Below are 21,339 nucleotides of genomic sequence, written 5' to 3' on the forward strand. Positions count from 1 at the left end.
AAGCAGGGTCAAAGCCGTAACCGGGAAAAACTCAGCAGCACTGCAACTAACTCTCACCAAAGGAAACTCCTCTGAGGACCTCTGTTGCAAGGCAAACTAGAAAACTTCCCAGGTGATTAATAAAGGCAGCCTACAAGGGAGTTCACCAGTTACGGGTACTTCTTGGTTCCAAAAAACTCCCAAAACAATCTGGAAGGCTGGAAGATCCGGACCGGACCGGACCAGAATATCTTCTGGAACATGGGAAACGGCAAGCCATCGGTTCACAGCAGCTACCAGGTCTAACCACCGGGGGTGGGGGTGGGGTGAGGTGACTGAGAGCAAGGAACCTGGGCACAACCATGACAACCGCATCTGTTGCTTAAATGCTCACAAAGTGCACCAAAAATGTTTACAGGAGCGCTATTGCGCATGTGCGTGCATATACACGAACAAAAAGCAAACTTTTCAAGAAACAAGATTATGCACAAACGTGCGTGGGTAACGACATAATGAATGTGCGGAGAGGTGAAGTAAAGAAAAAAGCAAATTAAAAACAAGCTGAAATGGACGGCATGCATATTAATGACTAATCATGAATATTCTTAACTACCCTTCAAAGCAGCCTCCATTGTAAATCTAGACGCCTTTTGTTATAAGGGTGAACGGGCAAACCGGTCGCATTAATAGCAAACATGATGATGTATTCAAATGAAAGTTCTTGTGTGAAACAATAGGTCCAGGAGGAACGGAGATATCCAAGTGCTTTCCACATTGAGACCTTGTACAATAATAGAGAAAATTTTAGAACGCTGTAGCGCTAATGAGGACACTGCAGAGAGAAGGACGTATTGGGCAAAGAAGTATGATGTTGTATAGTATTATTGATGTTGCAAAATGGTAATGATGTATACATTAGTACAAACAAAAACATCATAAAAAATTAAATAAAACAAAAAATGATGATGGATACAAAATTAAAAATAAAATATGTATAAATTATGGAAGAACAAACAATAAGGATACAAATAAATAAATCAATGAAAGATGGAGAAGTACAATGCTGCATGGGACATTGATGGTACAGAATAGATGTATATATTAGTGTAAACAAAGTAAAAAAATAAAGGCTAAATAATAAATAAATAAATAATAAATGAAAACAAACCACAAAAATAATGTATGTATCAATCATGGAAGAACGAACAATACAACATAAATGTAAAAAAAATGTATGAGGAAAAAACATAAAAATAATGATGATAATAAAAATACAAAATTAATAAAGATCACAAAATAATAATACAATTACAAAATAAAAACAAAAACAATAAAATAACAACATTAAAAAAGGAATGCATCAATTAAGACTTCAAAGGATATATGTGTCGTAAGGCAAATAAAAAACAAATAAACATGAAAATTAATGGATGGAGGAGAATGACGAATAAAGGATAAACACCACACTGTTAGGGATAACGATACGTCCATCACAGAGATATAAAAATAATCATAAATACGGTATACAATAATAAAACAGTACAAAAAAATACATGGATATATCCTATCTAATCTAGAATATTATTACCATTCAAAGACAAATGGAATAGACAAAGGTGGACATGAGTAGGTGACTATCCTGCTTATTTTCTAACGAGAAGGCCGGCCATCTTCCAACACAAATTGGGAGATTGCCGGCCATCTCCTGAATCCAGCCAAATCAGTATAATGGAAGCTGACTTTGGCCAGCTTCAACTGCATTCTGTTGCAGCGCCGGCCAAAGTTAAAGGGGGTGTTTCGTCAGGGTATGGAAAGTGGGACGGGGGCGTGGCACTTGCTCCATTTATTTTTAGGACCAAGTCTCAAAAAAGTGCCCCAACTGACCAGATGACCACCAGAGGGAATAGGGGATCACCTCCCCTTACTCCCCCAATGGTCACCAACCCCCTCCCACCAAAAAAAATTAATGTTTAAAAACATTTTTTGCCAGCCTCAAATGTCATACCCAGCTCCATGACAGCAGTTTGCAGGTCCCTGGAGTAGTTTTTAGTGGGTGTAGTGCAATTCAGGCAGGTGGACCCAGTCCCATCCCCCCCTACCTGTTACACTTGTAGTGGTAAATGGGAGACCTCTACCCCCCCCCCCAAAACCCACTGTACCCACATATAGGTGCCCCCCTTCATCCCTAAGGGCTATGGTAGTGGTGTACAGTTGTGGGGAGTGGGTTTTGGGGGGGGCTCATCACACAAGGTAAGGGAGGTATGCACCTGGGAGCAATTTTTGAAGTCCACTGCAGTGCCCCCTAGGGTGCCCGCTTGGTGTACTGGCATGTCAGGGGGACCAGTGCACTATAAATGCTGGCCCCTCCCACGACCAAATGCCTTGGATTTGGCTGGGTTTGAGATGGCCGGCATCGGTTTCCATTATCGCTGAAAACTGATGCCGGCCATCTCTGACATTTGGCCAGCCCCAACCGTATTATCGAAACAAAAGATGGCCAGCCATCTTTTTCGATAATACAGTTTGGGACCGCTGTTTGCGGCGCCAGCCATATGTCCCTCCATGTGGTTACAAAAAGTGTTTATATTCAATTTCTGCATTTAATCCCAAAGGTTCCAAACTCTTCAATTTAAATATCCATCTTTGTTCCTCACGTAGCAATGTTTTGTCTGTAATGTGTCTACGCCAGTTACCTCTGAAAGTTTTGAAAACAATACATTTTAGGTCATGTATCAAGTGTCCCATCTTCTTCCAGTGAGATACCAGGGGAGCAGATTCCATGTTTCTCTTGAGACAACTGCAATGTTCTATGATAGAGTTTTAATTGGTCTCTTAGTTTTTTCTACATAGGCGAGAGGGCATGGGCAAAGTATGACATAAATAACATTAGACGTTGTGCAGTTAGAGTCATGTTTCAAGGTATATACTCTGCTGGTACTTGGAATGGTGAACTGTCTTATCCCGAGAGCATGAATACACACGCTGCATTTTCCACAGTGGGTGTGACCGGAGAAGGAATCCGTTATGTTGCTGGAAGTGGCTTCAGGTAGGCATGAGGGCACAAGGATCTCCTTCAAGTTATTTTCCCGTGAATATGCTACCACAAGGCGTTTGTCTTTGAAGCATTCATGTCCTTCCAGAATATTACCGTTTTTGTTAATAGAGTTTTGTATCTGTCTAGCTAGATAGGAGAACTTTGGTACTGATCTCTCTGGTCTGGTAGTTAATAAATTATCTCTGTCTTTGAAAGCAGCCCTTGTGTATCCAGCTGCTATATGCTTTGTGGGATAGCCCCTACTCTTGAACCTACGTGCTATCAAGTTGGATTGTTCTTCGTGGGGATTAGTGCACCTCCACTTTTGTGTGGTATTTTTGGGAAGCCAGTAAGGCAGTACTTCGGGGTCGAATCCTTGCATACACTGTTTCAACCCGAAAAAGACATGACGCAGAAGTTTTAAGGCTACACAAAGAATTACAACAACAACAAAAACAACACATCCAGCAGCCCACTGCATCTACACAGGACAAGCTTCTGGAGGTAAAAAAAATCCCTTCATGATATTTTGTTCCAGAGAGACCAAGCCAACATTACCAATTAAAAATACCAGATTCATAAATGGGGCAACAAAATGGGGAAACTACTGGCCCACCTCTTAAAACCAAAATACTAAAAATCTTACATTGCACGAATAAAAGATCAGGGGGGGGGGCTGATCTCACACTCAGGTACAAAATATTCTATGACTGGTTCTATTAAATAATTATCTTTGCCATGGAAGGAAAGAAGACTGTGCCACTGCAAACATAAGTTCCTGGTTACTAATAGAACCAGTAAAATAATGTTTGTCATTGTACATTAAAGAGTTGTCAAGAACTTTTGGAGGTTTTTATGTCAATGATGAGAGTGAGTACTCTGTAAAGTTAAAAACAGTTGAGCTGTGAAGATCGGAGTTACTTCACGATGATACCTTTTTTTTATTGGACATAGCTTAATAAATTTCTTGATTAGCATTCGAAGGTTGCCCTTCTTCGTCAGATTGGAAATAAGCAAATGTGGTAGCAGATAGTATATATAAGAGAAACATCAAAGCATTACTTTGACAGAGTGGGAGGGTGGGGGTATGCATGGGGACATCAAAGCATTTCATTGATATTCTAACAGAATGGGTGTTGGTAGGTGAGAGGAGGGTAATAAACAGAGAAATATGTTATGTCCAATAAAAAAGGTATCATCTTATTTTATTTTCCATTTTTTATTTTGTTTGATTTCTATTGATAACTTTTAAGAGTGGACTAACACGGCTACCACACCTGACTATAAGTCAACATTATCTTGCTGGTATAAAATTAAAGGATTCTTGTAAGTGATTAACTTAAGGAGTATAAATATCCTTTATCTTGCTCTATGAGTAGTCTAGCTATACAATACATGGCCAGAGTTCAGTGAGGATATTCAGTTTACAGATGGGTTAATCTCAACTGTTGTAATCTGCCTTCGGAAAGCCTGGTATTATAAAGACTGGAAGTAAAATTAAACTCTCCTTTAATTGGGGCACATGCAGGGGTGTGCTGGTAAATTTTTAACAACAGGCTCTGTCTCTGGACGTAGCCAGCTCTGCATTTGGAAGGGCCACGGGTGGCTGGTGGGGGGGGGGGGGGGGGGGGCAACACTTGCCTCTCTCTCCTCCCTCCTTTCATGCGGGCACGCTAGGCATACCTTTGCTGGCAGCCAATAAATGGACTGCCACCACTCCCAACATCTTGCTCTGAGCAGCATGCTGGAACTTCTCTCACATGCTCGAGAAGTCCCAGCCTGCTGCTCAGAGCTGGAAACAAGGAGTGGGGAGCAGCAGCAGTCTATTTACTTGGCTGGCAGGGCTCAGCATCTCCACCAGCAAAGTAAAAGAGAATTCAGCAGGGGGCCCAAGCCCACATTTTGGTAGCCCGTTGTTAAAGTAGCCATGGAGGGCCCTACTTTAACAACCAGCTCCCAAAATTCTTAAAAACTTAACAACCGGCTCTTGCGAGCCTGTGAGAGCCTGCTCCAGCACACCACTGGGCACATGGAATCACATCTTCATCTCTTTTGAACAAATGGATTATTCTGTTTTGAGTATGTTTGAGGGACAAGTGTTTTTCATAAGTCAAAATAATAAAAATAAATATTTTATTTAATGCAGATCGCTAATTTGTTTAAACATAACTAAATGGGCTATAAGCTCCTAATGAAGTCCATTGGATTTCTTATGTTTTGTCCTTGTGATAACTTATACTGTGCCAAAACTGGAACTACAGTGAGACACAATAATAGAATTCAGTAACATAAAAAACAAATTAATCAAACAAACATTATAATTATGTCCGCATTTGGGTAATAACTGAGATATGTAAAAAAATTGAAAGCATGAAGTCGACTTGGTTAACTTCTGCTGTATATCAACTAGTAGTAAATAGTAGTAATAAACGATATTAAGTGCATTTGTATAATAGACTACTACATTTCACAAAACAAAAGGAGCAAGTTCCCACAAACCATCTTTCTATTTTGATCTAGGCACAGGAAAAAAAATATGAAATGCTCCCAGGTTTCAACCTAATTAATGTTTAATGTGGGATATAAATGTCATAAATAAATCAATCGATAGAAACCCTGAATTGAGCAACTGATTCTCATAACATGATGTCTATTTTAGAGGCCCTTTATTTACCAGGAGAAAAAAAAAATCTCTGCACGAATATAACAGGTGGAGTCCTTATAACTAGCTTCTCCAAATTACATTTATAACAAATTACTACTCTACCTATGAAAAGTTATTCCGTTATTATACTTCCTCTGTGTGCATCCGTATCCTGCACAAGCTGGCATGTTTAAAAATGTAAGTGAGATTAAGTAAAAATGCTACCAGCAATAAAGAATGACAACGTAGATGTAGCAGCTGGTAGTTGTTTGCTTTGTTTTGAGTGTATCGGGATGACGGCTGCACGGGGTGGGAGCAGCAGAAACAGAAATGAACTTAGTTGGCTTCATCGTTTTGACGTCATCCCGCTTCCTGTTTCTATCCAACCCCTTGCCAAGGAGAAGGTTGTAAGCCAACCAACTACGGTTGCGCGTGCTCTTTGCTGGTGTTTCCTGGCAAAAAGGCGCGGGATTCGTTCGTTGTGTCATCTTGGTTGTGCGTGGTTTCTTGGATGTTGTGAAGTTGACGTGGTTATCCAGGAGATTGAAGACGCGTTGGAAAAGGTAGAAGTGCTGTTTTCTGAGTTGTGGTATTTAGTTCCTTTCATTGCTGTAGTTTATGGGTGGCTGTAAGCTGGTTTAGCATTGGAGATTGTGTGTGCTGCAGGCTGTCTAAGTTCTGTTTTGCTACTCAGTTATGGAGAACGCAAAGAGTGTTCGGCTTTAGAGATGATGACGGAGGAAGTAAACGGGAGGACGAGGTTTCTGTGAGGAAGACAGGAACCAAGTGATGATTTTCCACGGCGCTTTTGATTTTCTCTCTAATAGAGCTTCTTGGCCTGGTATTTCTAAGTCTGGGGTAGGGTACTACTACTACTTAACATTTCTAGAGCGCTAGTAGGGTTACACAGCGCTGTACAAATTAACAAAGAAGGACGGTCCCTGCTCAAAGGAGCTTATAATCTAAAGGACGAAATGTCAAGTTGGGGTAGTCTAGATTTCCTGAGTAGAGGTGTAGTGGTTAGGTGCCGAAGGCGACATTGAAGAGGTGGTCTTTGAGCAATGATTTGAAGATGGGTAGGGAGGGGGCCTGGCGTATGGGCTCAGGGAGTTTGTTCCAAGCATGGGGTGAGAAAAGGCAGAAAGGGCAGAGCCTGGAGTTGGCGGTGGTGGAGAAGGGTACTGAAAGGAGGGATTTGTCTTGAGAGCGGAGGTTACGAGTAGGGACGTAAGGGGAGATGAGGGTAGAGAGGTAAGGAGGGGTAGTTGGTGTTACTGTTTCTGCAGACGCTGGTGTCAACTTTAGGGTCTAAGCGGCCGCCTGAGGTACAGTGCAGCCCTTTTCCAAGTTGTAGAGAATGACACGGGGACAAAGTTTGTCTCCGTCTCCGCGGGTTCTGTCTCCACCCTATCCCCGCAGGTTCTGTTTCTGTCCCCGCAGGCCCTGCCTCCATCCCCGCCCCTGCAGGTTCTGTCTTCATCCCTGTGGGCTCTGGCCTCATCTGCAGAAGCCTCGAACACTTATGATTTTATATTTAAATCTTTTTATTCAAATACATAAAAAGGAACAATATGCTGTGCAACTGTTGTGTATAAATTACAAATAGAGAACAATAATAACAATGAGCAGCTATAATAACCCTCCTTCCCACCACCACCCTCTACCCTTCCAACCCCAGATTTCTACACCATCAAGCAATCCTAAGTCACACTGTTAAAATGTCCAGGGGTATAAAATGCAACCCGTTCTATGTGCCCTAGAGGGGAAAAATATGCCCTATAAAGCACTGTTATGTTGTTTAAATCTGTGGATAAATAAATAATCAACCAACAACAATCTCAGGATTCAATCTAGCTCTCCTGTCTTCCACACTCCTTAATAGAAGTTGTCTTCTTAGAAGATGTGCTGGTAGCAGGATGTACAGGGTCTCCCATGCAAATTTTGCTAGTTGTGGCCAGTATGTTTCCAGAAAATAAAAATATATTTGTAGGCACCACTTAGGCTTCAAGGTAGAAAATGGCACGGGGCTTTGTCCCTGTCCCTGTGGGCTATGTCCCTATCCCTGCTCCATGCCCGTGGGATCTGACCCGTCCCCTCGAGCTCTGGCCCCGTCCCCATCCCCGCGGTTACTGCGGTTCCCCGTCCCCATGTCATTCTCTACCAAGTTGGTGGGTGCACTTTAAAAAATGCACCGGGGATGGGCTTGCTGTTGAGCTTCTGTGAGAAATGATGCTGTATGTTCCGCTGATCCTACTACCAACCTCACCCTCATAGAATGAGTCCTGTTCCTTTTTCTAAATAGAGGCCTTGCGTATTTAATTTAAAAAGTGCTCTGTATAATTGTTATGTTTGATCAATTAGTTAAGTACTTGGCAGGGCTTGATGCTCAAGCTTCCTACTATCCTCTCGGTTAAGGTGCAGAAAACCCTTGAAATGCATAGATGACTAATGATTTTAGCCACTGGGAATGATCATGTACAGTATAGCAAATGTCATCTTGTCTGCCTGTGCCAGATGACTCTAAAGCTGGGCTGTAAGAGGTGGCCTTTGTAATACCTATTGATATTTTGTTAATGTGAAAGAAAAGCAGTAGTGCTTGAAAGCATGGAGGAGCCAGTTGAATTGCCAGCACCAAATATTTTTTGGAATGTCCTGAGTATAACTTAGGTGGGTTTTAGGCACACAGCCCTAGCAGTGATTAGAGAAACAGCAGAGCTCTCTCCCTGTCCCAGTTCTCAGTGAATGACAGTTCCTACAGTGGTCAGAATGACATCTGACCATTTATTGTTCAGCTCTCTGTCAGGGTCAAGAGGCAGCACCAGCATTTGAAGTGTGCTCTGTACTGCATTCTTGTTAATGTGTAAGAGTGAGTTTGACTATTTTATATATGTCTATATAGATACATATTTGTGATTTCCATTTTTATTTTGTATTGGCCTATGCTCGGATCTGGCGCCAATTTGAGGCTTGGTGTGCTTCTAAAGTGATCACACCCATGTGGGCTTCTGTCTCGCCGATATTTGACTTTTTGCAGGATGGTGTACAAAAAGGCTTGGCCTATAATTCCCTGCGTGTTCAAGTGGCAGCGTTGGCATGTTTTCGGGGGAAGGTCTCGGGCCTCTCCCTGGCTGTGCATCAGGACATTGCACGGTTTCTTAGAGGGGTGCTTTGGCTCCAGCCTCCCGTGTGGGCCCCTTGTCCAGCTTGGAACCTGGGGCTAGTATTATAGGCTCTTCAGTGTTCGCCCTTTGAGCCGCTGAGGCGAGCTTTGGAGAAGGATGTGACTCTAAAGACAGTCTTTTTGGTGGCCATTACATCAGCGAGGCGGGTGTCTGAGCTCCAGGCACTGTCCTGTTGAGACCCATTTCTGCAATTCTCAGAGTTTGGAGTTACGGTACGTACTGTGCCTTCCTTCCTGCCTAAGGTGGTTTCAGCGTTTCACCTAAACCAGCCTATTTTTCTGCCCTCCTTTACTAGGGAAGAGTTCCCGTACTCCTTTGGGCAGTTACATCTTTTGGATGTCCGCAGGGCGCTGTTGCAGTATCTTCAGATATGTAATGACTTCAGGACTTCTGATCACCTTTTTGTCTTGTTGTCAGGTCCTCGGCATGGAGGTCCAGCATCTAAGGCCACTATAGCCCGTTGGCTTAAGGAAGTCATTTTTTCTGCATATCTTCTATCTGGCCGGCCTCCACCTGACGACTTTAAGGCACATTCCACAAGAGCGATTTCCTCTTGGGCTGAGACGGGAGCACTCTCTCTTCAAGAGATATGTAGTGCAGCTACTTGGGCTTCTAAGCTCTCTTTTGCCCATCATTACAGGCTGGATGTGGCTGCTAGGAGGGATGCGCTTTTTGGAGCGCAAGTGCTTGCGCTTGGTGTGGCTTGTTCCCGCTCTATCTAGGGATTTCTTTGATACATCCCATTCGTAATGGATTCATCTGCTGCTGATGACAAGGAAGGGAAAATTAGGTTCTTACCTTGGTAATTTTCTTTCCTTTAGTCACAGCAGATGAATCCATGATCCTTCCCTGATTGGCTCTGTTTTGTGTTCAGTTTTTCCTGCAGACATGTTCCCTCATTGGGAGAAGTTGGAAAACAGTCTTCAGGATTTCTGTTCTACTACAGGAGGTTGAGTTCGTCCCTCCTTTGTGTTATTGCTCCTGTTCTGGGGCATTTGTTCGCTGTGAGGAGAGTTCATGTTATGCTACTTTGCGGTTTAACTCTGCTTTGGAAGCTTCAAAATACTGAGAGGCAGATGGAGCTAGAGTCACTATGGTTTTCAGTGTTCTCTATTTCCCCCTGCTGGTAGGTGGACACAACCCATTCGTGATGGATTCATCTACTGTGACTAAAGGAAAGAAAATTACCAAGGTAAGAACCTAATTTTCCCTTAAACTCTGCCAAGCTAACCGCCATCAACACGTTCTCCGGCAACGAATTCCAGAGTTTAATTATGCGTGGGGTGAAGAAAAATGTTTGTTTTAAATTTACTACACTGTAGTTTCATCGCATGCCCCCTAGTCCTAGTATTTTTGGAAAGTGTGAAAAGACGCTTCACATTCACCTGTTCCACTCCACTAATTATTTTATATACCTCTATCATGTCTCCCCTCAGCCGTCTCTTCTCCAAGCTGAAAAGCCCTAGCTTCCTTAGTCTTGCTTCATAGGGAAGTCGTCCCATCCCCGCTATCATTTTAGTCACCCTTCGCTGCACCTTTTCCAATTCTACTATATCTTTCTTGAGATGCGGCAACCAGAATTGAACACAATACTCAAGGTGCGGTCGCACCATGGAGCGATACAACGGCATTATAACATCCTCACACCTGTTTTCCATACTTTTCCTAATAATATCCAACATTCTATTCGCGTTCCTAGCCGCAGCAGCACACAGAGCAGAAGGTTTCAGTGTATTATCGACGACACCCAGATCCCTTTCTTTGTCCGTAACTCCTAACGTGGAACCTTGCATGACGTAACTATAATTTGGGTTCTTTTTTCCTACGTGCATCACCTTGCACTTGCTCACGTTAAACGTCATCTGCCATTTAGCCGCCCAGTCTCCCAGTCTTGGAAGGTCTTTCTGTAAATTTTCACAATCCTGTCGCAAGTTAACGTCGTTGAATAACTTTGTGTCATCAGCAAATTTAATTACCTCGCTAGTTACTCCAATCTCTAAATCATTTATAAATATATTAAAAAGTAGCGGTCCTAGCACAGACCCCTGAGGAACCCCACTAACTACCCTTCTCCATTGTGAATACTGCCCATTTAACTCCACTCTCTGTTTCCTAGCCTTCAACCAGTTTTTAATCCACAATAGGACATTTCCTCCTATCCCATGACCCTCCAATTTCCTCTGTAGCCTTTCATGAGGTACCTTGTGAAACGCCTTTTGAAAATCCAGATACACAATATCAACCGGCTCCCCTTTGTCCACATGTTTGTTTACTCCTTCAAAGAATTGAAGTAAATTGGTCAGGCAAGATTTCCCCCACACAAAAGCCGTGCTGACTTGGTCTCAGTAATCCATGTCTTTGGATGTGCTCTGTAATTTTGTTTTTGATAATAGCCTCTACCATTTTCCCCAGCACCGACGTCAGACTCACCGGTCTATAATTTCCTGGTTCTCCCCTGCTGCAGGGATGTGCTTTATTGGGTGCAACAGATTTCATATTCCTTCCAGAAGTCCAACCGTCAACCTCCTCCTGAATTGCTAGATGTAGAGACAGGGCTGGCATTTTTGGCAGATTCCTTGTATGCCTTGATTTGGGCGTCGACCAAGCACACTTCTTTGGTGGTCTTAGCATGTCGTTTGCTGTGGTTGTGCCACTGGGTAGCAGATGCAGCTTCAGACAGCGGCTGGTTAAGCTCCCTTTTTTTTTTTTTTAAATTATCTTTATTGGAGTTCTCATCCAAAATAACAACATTGCAAAGGTTATGTTGCTTCAACATTCAGCAAATGAAAACCAATCTGTAGCTATCATATAACATAACATATAGTACATCATTCACATAGAATAGATACATACAGCCGCATATGAAATCCAGTCACCCTCTGGTGAACTCCAGCGTCAATTTTCTATTTTTATCATAAGCTCCCTTTTAATGGCAAGCTGTTGTTTGGTGAGAATTTAGCAACGTTGATGAAAGATCTGGGTGACTCAAAGACTCAGCGTCTTCCTGAGTACATGTCTAAATGTTCTTTCCGGTCGGGTCAGGCTCGCCCTCGTTTTAAAGATACCAGGGGCTATCGTCCAAGGCAGTTTAGTTTTAATTAGAGATCCTGGTATCTGTCCAAGCAGGGTTTCGGAATGCCAGTCTTCGTCCTGTCAGGATACTCCGGATATCTCCTGAAGGGGTGACGGCTCACATAGTCCCATCTTTTCTTCCTAAGGTGGTTTCTGCCTTTCATCTCAATCTTTGTTTCTTCTGGCTTCCTTGATGTTTGCCATGTGCTCCTACACTGCTTGGAAGTGACCAACGAGTTCCGTTGGTCAGATCATTGTTTGTGCTTTGTTCGGGACCTCAGAAAGATGATGCGTCTTTCAAAACCATGCTAGCTCGCTGGGTGAAGGAGGTTACTGTGTTCGCAAATTTACTAGCTGGTAAATCACCTCCGGCTGGATTCTGGGCACTTTCTACCTGAGCTGTCATGACTTCCTGGGCGGAAGCCCATCTGTTCTCCTTGGAGGAACTATGTAGAGCAGCGACATGGCCTTCCTTGCATATCTTCTCCAGACACTACCGTTTGGATGTCTCTGCTCGGTCGGATCCTTTTGGAGTATTGGTGCTATCTGCAGGAGCTTTAGGTTCCCACTATATTTCAGGACTGCTACATCTCACAAGTCTCTGGATTAATCTGCTGCAGACACTAAGGAATGAAAAATTATTTATTACCTGACTTAACAAGTATATAGTTGTCATGTCCCCTACCTCAACGCAAGCGGCGCCCTCAGGCTGTATGGGGTCCCGTCAACACACACACTTGACTGGCACAGCCCTGAGCCATGTGTGTGTAGTTCTTCTCAGGGTTTGTTTAGAGAGACGGTGGTTGCAGGCTCCTTGATTGCTTTGCTTCCATGCACCCGTGTCTGCTCTCTCTCTGCCTGGCTTCCAGGCTCCTTGATTGCTTTGCTTCCATGCACCCGTGTCTGCTCTCTCTCTGCCTGGCTTCCAGGCTCCTTGATTGCTTTGCTTCCATGCACCCGTGTCTGCTCTCTCTCTGCCTGGCTTCCAGGCTCCTTGATTGCTTTGCTTCCACACACTTGTGTCTGCTCTCCCTCTACCTCGCTTCCCTTGCTTCTCTCCTATTGGTCTTCCGCTTCCTCTTTCCCCTGCTCTTGTCCTATGGCTGTGCTCCTTCACCCTGCTGGTTCCTGCTGATGTCAGATGCCAACACTTTATCAGCTGAGCTCTTCCTGGACTCCATGCTTTGGCTTCTACTTTGGTAGGTGTTACTTGCTCAGTAGTTTGCTTCTTTTCTACTTTGTCCCTCGTTGCTGACTTTACCTGTGCCTGGATTACTCTCTTGCCTGCTGCCTGCCTACTGACTTTGCCTGTACCTGGATTACTCTCTTGACCTGCTGCCTGCCTACTGACTTTGCCTGTACCTGGATTACTCTCTTGACCTGCTGTCTGCCTGGCTGATATGTTCACCACCCTGCTTCCAGCTCTGTCTTGTAAGTCCTGCAGGCCACCCGCACCTAGGGGCTCAACCTCTGGGGAACGGCGGTCAGCGCAGGTGAAACCCGGGATTGTCCGGCCGCCAAGCAGAACCTGGTCTGAGTACCGGGCTCAGCAGCGCTGTACTTGGTACAAGAACTCACAAGTCTGACAATAGTTGAGACAATTTGTCTCCAACGTGCACACAAAAGTTTTTGTCATTTAGCAAAGAAGAAAGCCAGCTAATCCCCACACTTCCTGATACCAAATTCTGACATATCTCAATTAAAATCACTAGGTCAACCAGATCAAAAGCTGATGATAAACCTAAAGAGATTAATAAAGTAGAAAAAATTCCTATCTAAATAAAAAGAGATCTGATCCAATACAGCAGCTAAAGCTGTCTCTGTACCACTACCTGGCAATAAACCTGCATGGGCAATATCTAGAAAGCTATATTCTTCCAAACTACTACAAATTTTAGAACTTGCTTCTTTTTGTATCAGTTTGGACAGGGATGCCAAGTTGGATATTGTCCTATATTCACACCAACCTGTAATTTGTGTCAATCCACTGGCTGCAAGGGAAGAATCGAGTAACTGAGCCAGGTGGAGCTGGTGAGACTTCTAAGGGGGGAGGGAGAAATGGGATCTGAGAGAGCAGCATACAGGTGTTGAAAGAGCCACAGGGATTGCTATCTTACTCCATTAGTTTTCCCCTGCAGAAGCAGAATGAGAGCAACTATTGGGGTTGATGTTGTTTCCAGTGCCTTATCGAGGAGATGACTGAAGGTACCTATGCAGTCTGGGTTAGTCTGGAGTTCCAGAGGCCTTGGGGATCTCTAGGGTTCATTCCCTTGTAACTATTTTATTTTCAATAAAATTCCAAATATCTTTCTCCTGAGTACATCAAATTTTTATCTTGAAAATTTGTACAAACTGTACTCTATCTGAATTATGAGGATAGGTAAAACTTGGCAACTTTATTCTGATGTGACGAGGAGGGGAAACAAGTGTCCAAAGTAGAGATGGCCAGGAAACGGAGAGACTTGGGGGCATATTGCCTGGCTTATCTATCATACACAAGTTGTTATCGAAGTTTTAACTTGCGCTTTAGTGTCTTAGGAGCCCTTTTACTAAACCACGTTAAACGCTTATATGGGTTTAACATGGGAAAAAACGCTATCAGTTTGCATTAATTGTGTGGTATTTAATTTAAAAAAATGGGGGGGGGGGGGGGGGTAGTGGTGTGTCATGGGTATGGAAATATTATCCAGCTAACGCTTTTTTCTTTAGTGCAAGTTAACTGGATAATGCTGATAATGCAGGAGCACCTAACTCTTCCTAAATCGGAGGCAGTAAATTATCTTGCATTATTTTTGCAGGTCTCGCGCACAAATGGAAAAATTAGCATAGCACCTGAAAAAAGAAAAAAGCCCTATTGATCAGCAGTGTTAAAAATGGGCTTAGTATGCGGAAAGTCCCGTTACAACACACTAACCCCTGAACTCGATAAAAATTGTACATGCAAATTTGGGCACGTGCAATTTAATTACATAGTAAGCCAATTAGTGCCAGTAATTGACTTTTTAGCAGGCAATTATTGGCACCAATTAGATTTAATTACAATTTACATGTGTAAATTTAGGTGCAGGATCAGCGCTTAAGTTTTATGCATGGCCCATTGAGAGGACGTAATATCAAAACAGAAAATTATTTGATACCAGTTCTGTGACTGTTGTTGTTATTTGGCTGATTTAAGAAAGATAGATTAAAAAGAAATGATTGAAACAGCATAATACTTCAGAAAAAAAAAAGTTTTATGTGTGGCCCAAAAAGTGGGGGCGTGAAAATAGGAGGTTCATAGGCAGATTGAGGGTGTGTCTTTAAGTTACACATATAATTATAGCATATGGGGGCTCTACGTGTAAATTTAGGTATGGGCTTTTGTACCAAGTTTTTGTTGGTGCAAATAGAAGCACCTAAATATACATGCAACTCCCTGGGTGTAAGTGCTATTCTGTAAGCTAAGCCTAACTTTAAGTGTGGTTTATAGACTAGTGCTTTTTTTTGTTTTTTTATGGTGCCATATATAGGCCTAAACCCATTTTTAATGCCCTTTTACTAATTTCCTGCTCCCTTTCTAGTATAGAGCTGATGTTGATGCACACCTTTTCTCTTTTCATAGGAAACCTTTAAATACTTATGTTTTGAAATAGTCTTCTATAAAGAAAACTAGATATATCTCTTCATTTGTGCATGAACACTTTCTAAGCATAATGACTTGTGAATCTCTCTCTTTCTCTAGAATACCTGATTTAAGAAGAATGGAGTTCAGGGGAAAGAAACGGCACACAAAACTGACAGGAGGCAGGAAAGAGGAATTGTATCCTTACAGCTTGCAGTTCTACCAGCAGCCACCAACTGAAAATATTTCCCTAGCTGAGTTTGAAACCTTAGCTGTAGAGAGGCTTAAACGTGAGTGTCTTAAGTCCATTTCTTTATTTAAACCCTTGGTATCATAAGTGCAGGGCTGTGTGATGAGTGTGCATGCATTCAAAATGATGTGTGTAGTAGAGAATGACATTGGATGGGGGCAGAGCCTGCTGGGATGGGGTGGGGCAGAGCCGATGGGGACAAACTTTGTCCCCATGTCATTCTGTAAAAGCTTGAGACTAGCCTTAAACAGGCTGTTCTAATTAGATGGAACAGCATCTAAAAATGCTACTTTCAGCATGTAAAAACTTAACACATCTTCGACAAAATGGTTGTTGCTGTTAATTCACTTTGTACATCCTTATCACCATGACTAAATAGAAGCCATTCTTATTCTTCCAGTGCTGCATATCCTTTTGTTTTTATGTGCCAACATTTTTATTGATGATTCCACCTGGTAACACATCCATTAGAGTACATATATAAAAAATTTTAAAGCTATCGTTCTTATGTACATTAATCTTAAGTTGCTATCATCAGTTTTTCTTTTTATAACAGTACCCTGTCTTATCCCCCCTCCCCCCTTCCTACCTTCACTTTTACCATGTGCACTGAAAGAAACAATAGTCAGCATGTTACATTAAACTCAAACCATAATTCCAATAGTAACACCTTACATTATTCTGTGATTGAACCCCTTATTACTATTATTCCCCCCTCCCCTCCCACTCCTCCCCCCCCTATCTTTTAAAAACTCCATGCTCATTCGTAATCCTTTCATGGTCTAGTCATAGCCATCTTCTTCATTTTCCTATATTTAATATGTTGGTAAAGGTTCACTGCCTTACTGGTGCTTCTTAAAGCTCTATATACCATTATCCTCTCTGTCTATTGTATTCCTTGTCCAGACTCCCCCCCCCACCCCCAAAGATACCCTGAGACTCCCTCTCCCTCATGACTCTTCCTTCTCCTTCTTAATGTGTAGAAAATTTATTTAACACTGCACTTCTCGCTTTATGGGAAATACTTTGCAAATATTTATTCCAAATAGAAACAAACTGCTTTCTTTCCTTTGGAGAATCCTGAGCTTCCCTGGCCTACCGTAACATCAGCTCATGAAATTTATTCCTCCAATACCAAAAGGAAGGCGATTCCTCCTGCATCCAGTGCCTGAGTATACATTTCTTTCCCACAGCATGTGCTTTGCATAATAATAGTTCCAAATTCCTATCGGAGATCCCATAAGCTGCCCTTATATTTAAAAGTACTCCTCTCCAAGATGGGATTATTCTTTGATCAGTAATGCTTTCAAAATATTTATGCACCGCCTTCCAAAATATTTTCATTCTATCACAGCTGCATATCCTTTTGTTTTTAAACCACCAATTCAACTCATCAACCCTAGACTACCTTTGCTTAAGCACACTTAATAATATATAGTGAAATTCAAATGAAAAAAAGGGTGCCCACTTATGCCAAACTGGGAAAGAGTGAACTGGAGAAGTAAAACTGCTGCCAAGTAAAAAAATGTTATACCATGTATACAAACAAAAAGGGCCCATGTTATAAGTAAGACCTGTTTTTGATATAAAACAAATACACACTATTTAATGAACCATAATTAAGGAAGCAGAGAAAACTCTTAGCTAACCCTCAGTCTCCTTCTCTTCAGGCCTTTTAAAGAAACAAGATTCGCCTAGTGACAAGATGAAGGAAAGACAAGGAAAGCAACACCTACCAGCTGTTTTACCAGTTCCCAGTTAACTATATTGAAACCATGGATTTCCTAAAATAGGACTTTAGCTTGGTGCCTGTACTATTGCTACTTTAGTGTATCTAACATATGAATTAACCAAAAAGGAGAGAAACTCTTCAGTGTGAAGACAGACACCATGCAAAATGGTACACTTACAACTTTCTACCACTTCACCCATGATCTTCCATAAAAGGACACAAAGTTCTGGTGAAAACCACAGCAATCTGCCTTCTCATTTAAACATTTGGGGAGGAGCAAGCTGTCTTGGTACATGTGGGTGCCAATGACATAGGAAAATGTGTGAGAGAGGTTCTGGAATGTGGGACAGAGGTTCTTTAGGCTCTTAGGTAGAAAGCTCAAATTCAGAATCTATAGGGTAGCATTTTCCGAATTGCTACTCGTTCCATGCTCAGGGCCCAAGAGACAGGCAGAGCTCCACAATCTCAATGCATGGATGAGGTGTTAGTACAGGGAGGAGGGTTTTAGATTTGTAAGGAACTGGGAAACATTCTGGGGAAGAGGGAGCCTATTCCAGAAGGATGGGCTCCACCTTAATCAGGGTGGGACAAGGCTGCTAGAATTGGCATTTAAAAAGAAGATAGAGCAGCTTTTAAACTAGAGCCTGCAGGAAGGCTGACAGTCATTCAAAAACGCATGGTTCAAAACAAGATATCTTTCAAAGATATCACCAAAACAGGGAAGATAGGGTATCCCGACAGCGAGGTTGCAAAAGAGACCATAGTAAACCAGGTGTTCTTAAAAAATCAGAAAAAAGATTGCAAATTAACACTGTCAACTACTGAGCAAATTAACACTGTCAACTACTGAGCAAAATGTAAATAGGAACAACAAACATAGCTTTAAATGTATATATACAAATTGAAGAAGCCTAAGAAATGAGAGTTAAAATATATTGCACTAAATGAAAAATTAGATATAGTAGGTATCTCTGAGACCTGATGGAAGGAAGATAACCAGTAGGACACTGTCATACCAGGGTACAAATTATATCATAGTGATAGGGTGGATCGAGTTGGTGGAGGGGTAGCATTGTATGTTAAGAAGGGCCTTGAATCAAAGACTGAAAATTTTGTAGGAAACAAAACACATCTTGGAATCCCCATGGATTGAAATTCCTTGTGTAAAGGTGAATTCCATGTGTAAAGGGGAAAAGGATAGTGATAGGAGTGTACTACCGTCCGCCTGGCCAGGATGGACAGACATAGAAATGTTATCAGAAATTAGGGAGGCTAACAAACTGGGAAACAGAATAATAATGGGTGATTTCAATTACCCCGATACTGACTGGGTAAATGTAACATCAAGATATGCTAGGGAGGTAAAATACCTTGACGAAATCAAGGACTGCTTTATGGAGCAGCTGGTACAGGAGCCAGCAAGAGAAGGAAAAAATCTAAACTTAGTCCTTAGTGGAGCGCATGATTTGGTATAGGAGGTAATGGTGCTGAGGCTGCTTGATTATCGGCATTGGAGTAAGTACACACAGAAAATCCAATTCATTAGTTTTTAACTTTCAAAAAGGAGACTATGATAAAATAAGAAGAATGGTGGGAAAATATGCTTAGAGGAGCAGCTGCGAAGGTCAAAGGTGTGGATGCTGTTCAAAAACATCATCCTGGAAGCCCATTCCAAATATATGCTGTGTGTTAAAAAAGGAGGAAGAAAGACCAAACAGCTGGCATGGTTAAAAAGTGAGGTGAAGGAAGCTATTAGGGTTAAAAGAAAATCCTTCAGAAAATGGGAGGAACAGACTGAAAATAATAAGAAACAGCATAAGGAATGTCAAGTAAAATGCAAAGTGCTGATAAGGAAGGCAAAGAGGGACTTGAAAAAAAAAAAGAAATTTGTGTTATTAGTTTTGGCCAACCTACTTCAATCAGAAAGCATATTTATGTATTTATTTATTTATGGCATTTGTATCCCACAATATTCCCGCCAGCAGGCAGGCTCAATGTGGCGTACAATAGTCTATTAAGCAAAACAATAGTACAAAATACAGTATTCAAAGTAATAAGAGGGAGAGAGAAACAACTGAGGGAGGAAAGGGAGAGAGGAGAGATAGCGATATGTCGCTGAGATAGCCACGGTTCAGAAGGATGTGGCGCCAGGCGGGCTTTCGGCGTATGCTCTGCATAAAAAAGGAATTCAAGCATAAGAACTTGCTATTTTCCAAACCTGCATACTTGACTTCCTCCCCCCCCCCCCCCCTGTTTTTCTAATGGGACTTCATTTTACAATCTGTTGTGTAGTCTGCAGCTACTACTGTTTTGCTAACTTCTTGATTCTGATTCACTGTGGATGTTCATTTAAATCTGGGATTAACAATATGATCTGAGGAAAGTAAGCAGCCAGTTCAGCAATTAGCTGATCTTGAATCACTCGAGGTTATTTCCAGAGCAGGTTCTCGTATAGTAGCTGAGCTGTACATCCTGATTTGTATTGTATTCTCTCACTTTCTCAGTTCTGAAAATGATAGAGAATCTTGGTGTGAGTTACGTGAAAGGCTCAGAGAAGTACAAAGAAAAGTTGGAAGCTGAACTGCGAAAGCTGAAATTTTCATACAGGGTAAGTGTATAGGCAGTAGGGGGGGTTCAGATCTCTCCCTACAGTTATACCTCTGTTCTAGCCACAAGGAGTAGATGAAATTTAAGTTATTCTCAGGTATTCCATTGGAGAACAGTTCAGATTTAAGGCTATTTTTCTTCTTTTTTTTTTTCTTTTATCACATTAGAATTCTAATATGGTGTTTCCTCAATCTTTCTTTCTTGAATGACCTATTTGCTGCTTTTGGTTAATGGTTAATTATATGCTTTTTCTTTTGTCTCTTCTTTGAAAGTGATTTCTGGTTAGAGAACCTCAATAATAGACCTACAGCTGGCCTCATGTAGCAAAACTAGTCCTGAGAAAGTAATCAGAGATCCTTACCACCCTCCCTAAGTCTTGAACTCCTGAAGTTGGCTAATATTAGAAAACTAGTAAAAAAGGCCCATTTCTGACACAAATGAAACGGGCGCTAGCAAGGTTTTCCTCGGAGTGTATATGTGTGAGAGAGTGTGTGTGAGAGAGAGAGTGATTGCGAGTGTGTGTGTGTGTGACAGAGAGAGAGTGAGTGTGGGTGCGAGTATGTGTGTGAGAGAGTGTGTGAGAGAGAGTGATTGCGAGTGTGTGTGTGTGTGACAGAGAGAGTGAGTGTGGGTGCGAGTATGTGTGTGAGAGAGTGTGTGAGAGAGAGTGATTGCGAGTGTGTGTGTGTGTGACAGAGAGAGAGTGAGTGTGGGTGCGAGTATGTCTGTGAGAGAGAGAAAGTGTGTGTGTGTGTGTGAGAATGAGAGTGTGTGCGAGTGCGTATGTGAGCCACTGAGTGTGAGAGAGTGTGTTTCACACAGATACAGTGTGTGTGTGAGAGAGAGTGTGTGTGAGACAGAGTGTGCGAGTATGTGTGCGATACACAGAATCTCTGTGAGACCGAGTGTATGAAATTGAGAGAGTGTTTGAGAGTGACTGTGTGACACATAGAGAGTGAATGTGATACAGTGTGAGACATAGAGTGTGTGAGAGACAGTGTGAGAGAGAGACACTGACTGTGTGAGAGAGAGAGTGTCACACACACACACACACACACACACACACAGATACCTCCCCCCCCTCTGGTCTCAGGTCCCCCTTCCCCCTCCCTCTCTGCTCAGGACCCCCTCCCCCTGTCTGGTCTCAGGACCCCCTCACCCCTTTGGGGGGGGGGGGGGTACTGCTGAACTGGGAGGGGGTGGAGCTGCCGAGGGGGAGGCAGGGTTTAATTTCCTTC

General features: G+C 42.4%; 1 protein-coding gene across 2 annotated transcripts in view; it reads left to right on the forward strand.

The window, feature by feature from the left end:
* The first annotated feature begins 6,058 nt into the window (after window positions 1–6,058).
* PRIM2 (DNA primase subunit 2) overlaps window positions 6,059–21,339 on the forward strand; it is a 470,633-nt gene continuing 455,352 nt past the window's right edge. For both annotated transcript variants that reach the window (XM_030198993.1, XM_030198994.1), the window contains exons 1-3: window positions 6,059–6,220; window positions 15,633–15,802; window positions 19,999–20,102. In XM_030198993.1, the coding sequence (XP_030054853.1) occupies window positions 15,652–15,802; window positions 19,999–20,102 (255 nt within the window). In that variant the 5' untranslated portion in view covers window positions 6,059–6,220; window positions 15,633–15,651. The remainder of the gene's footprint in view (window positions 6,221–15,632; window positions 15,803–19,998; window positions 20,103–21,339) is intronic.

Source organism: Microcaecilia unicolor, chromosome 3 (genome assembly GCF_901765095.1).
Source record: "Microcaecilia unicolor chromosome 3, aMicUni1.1, whole genome shotgun sequence".
In the NCBI taxonomy this organism is placed as follows: Eukaryota; Metazoa; Chordata; class Amphibia; order Gymnophiona; family Siphonopidae; genus Microcaecilia; species Microcaecilia unicolor.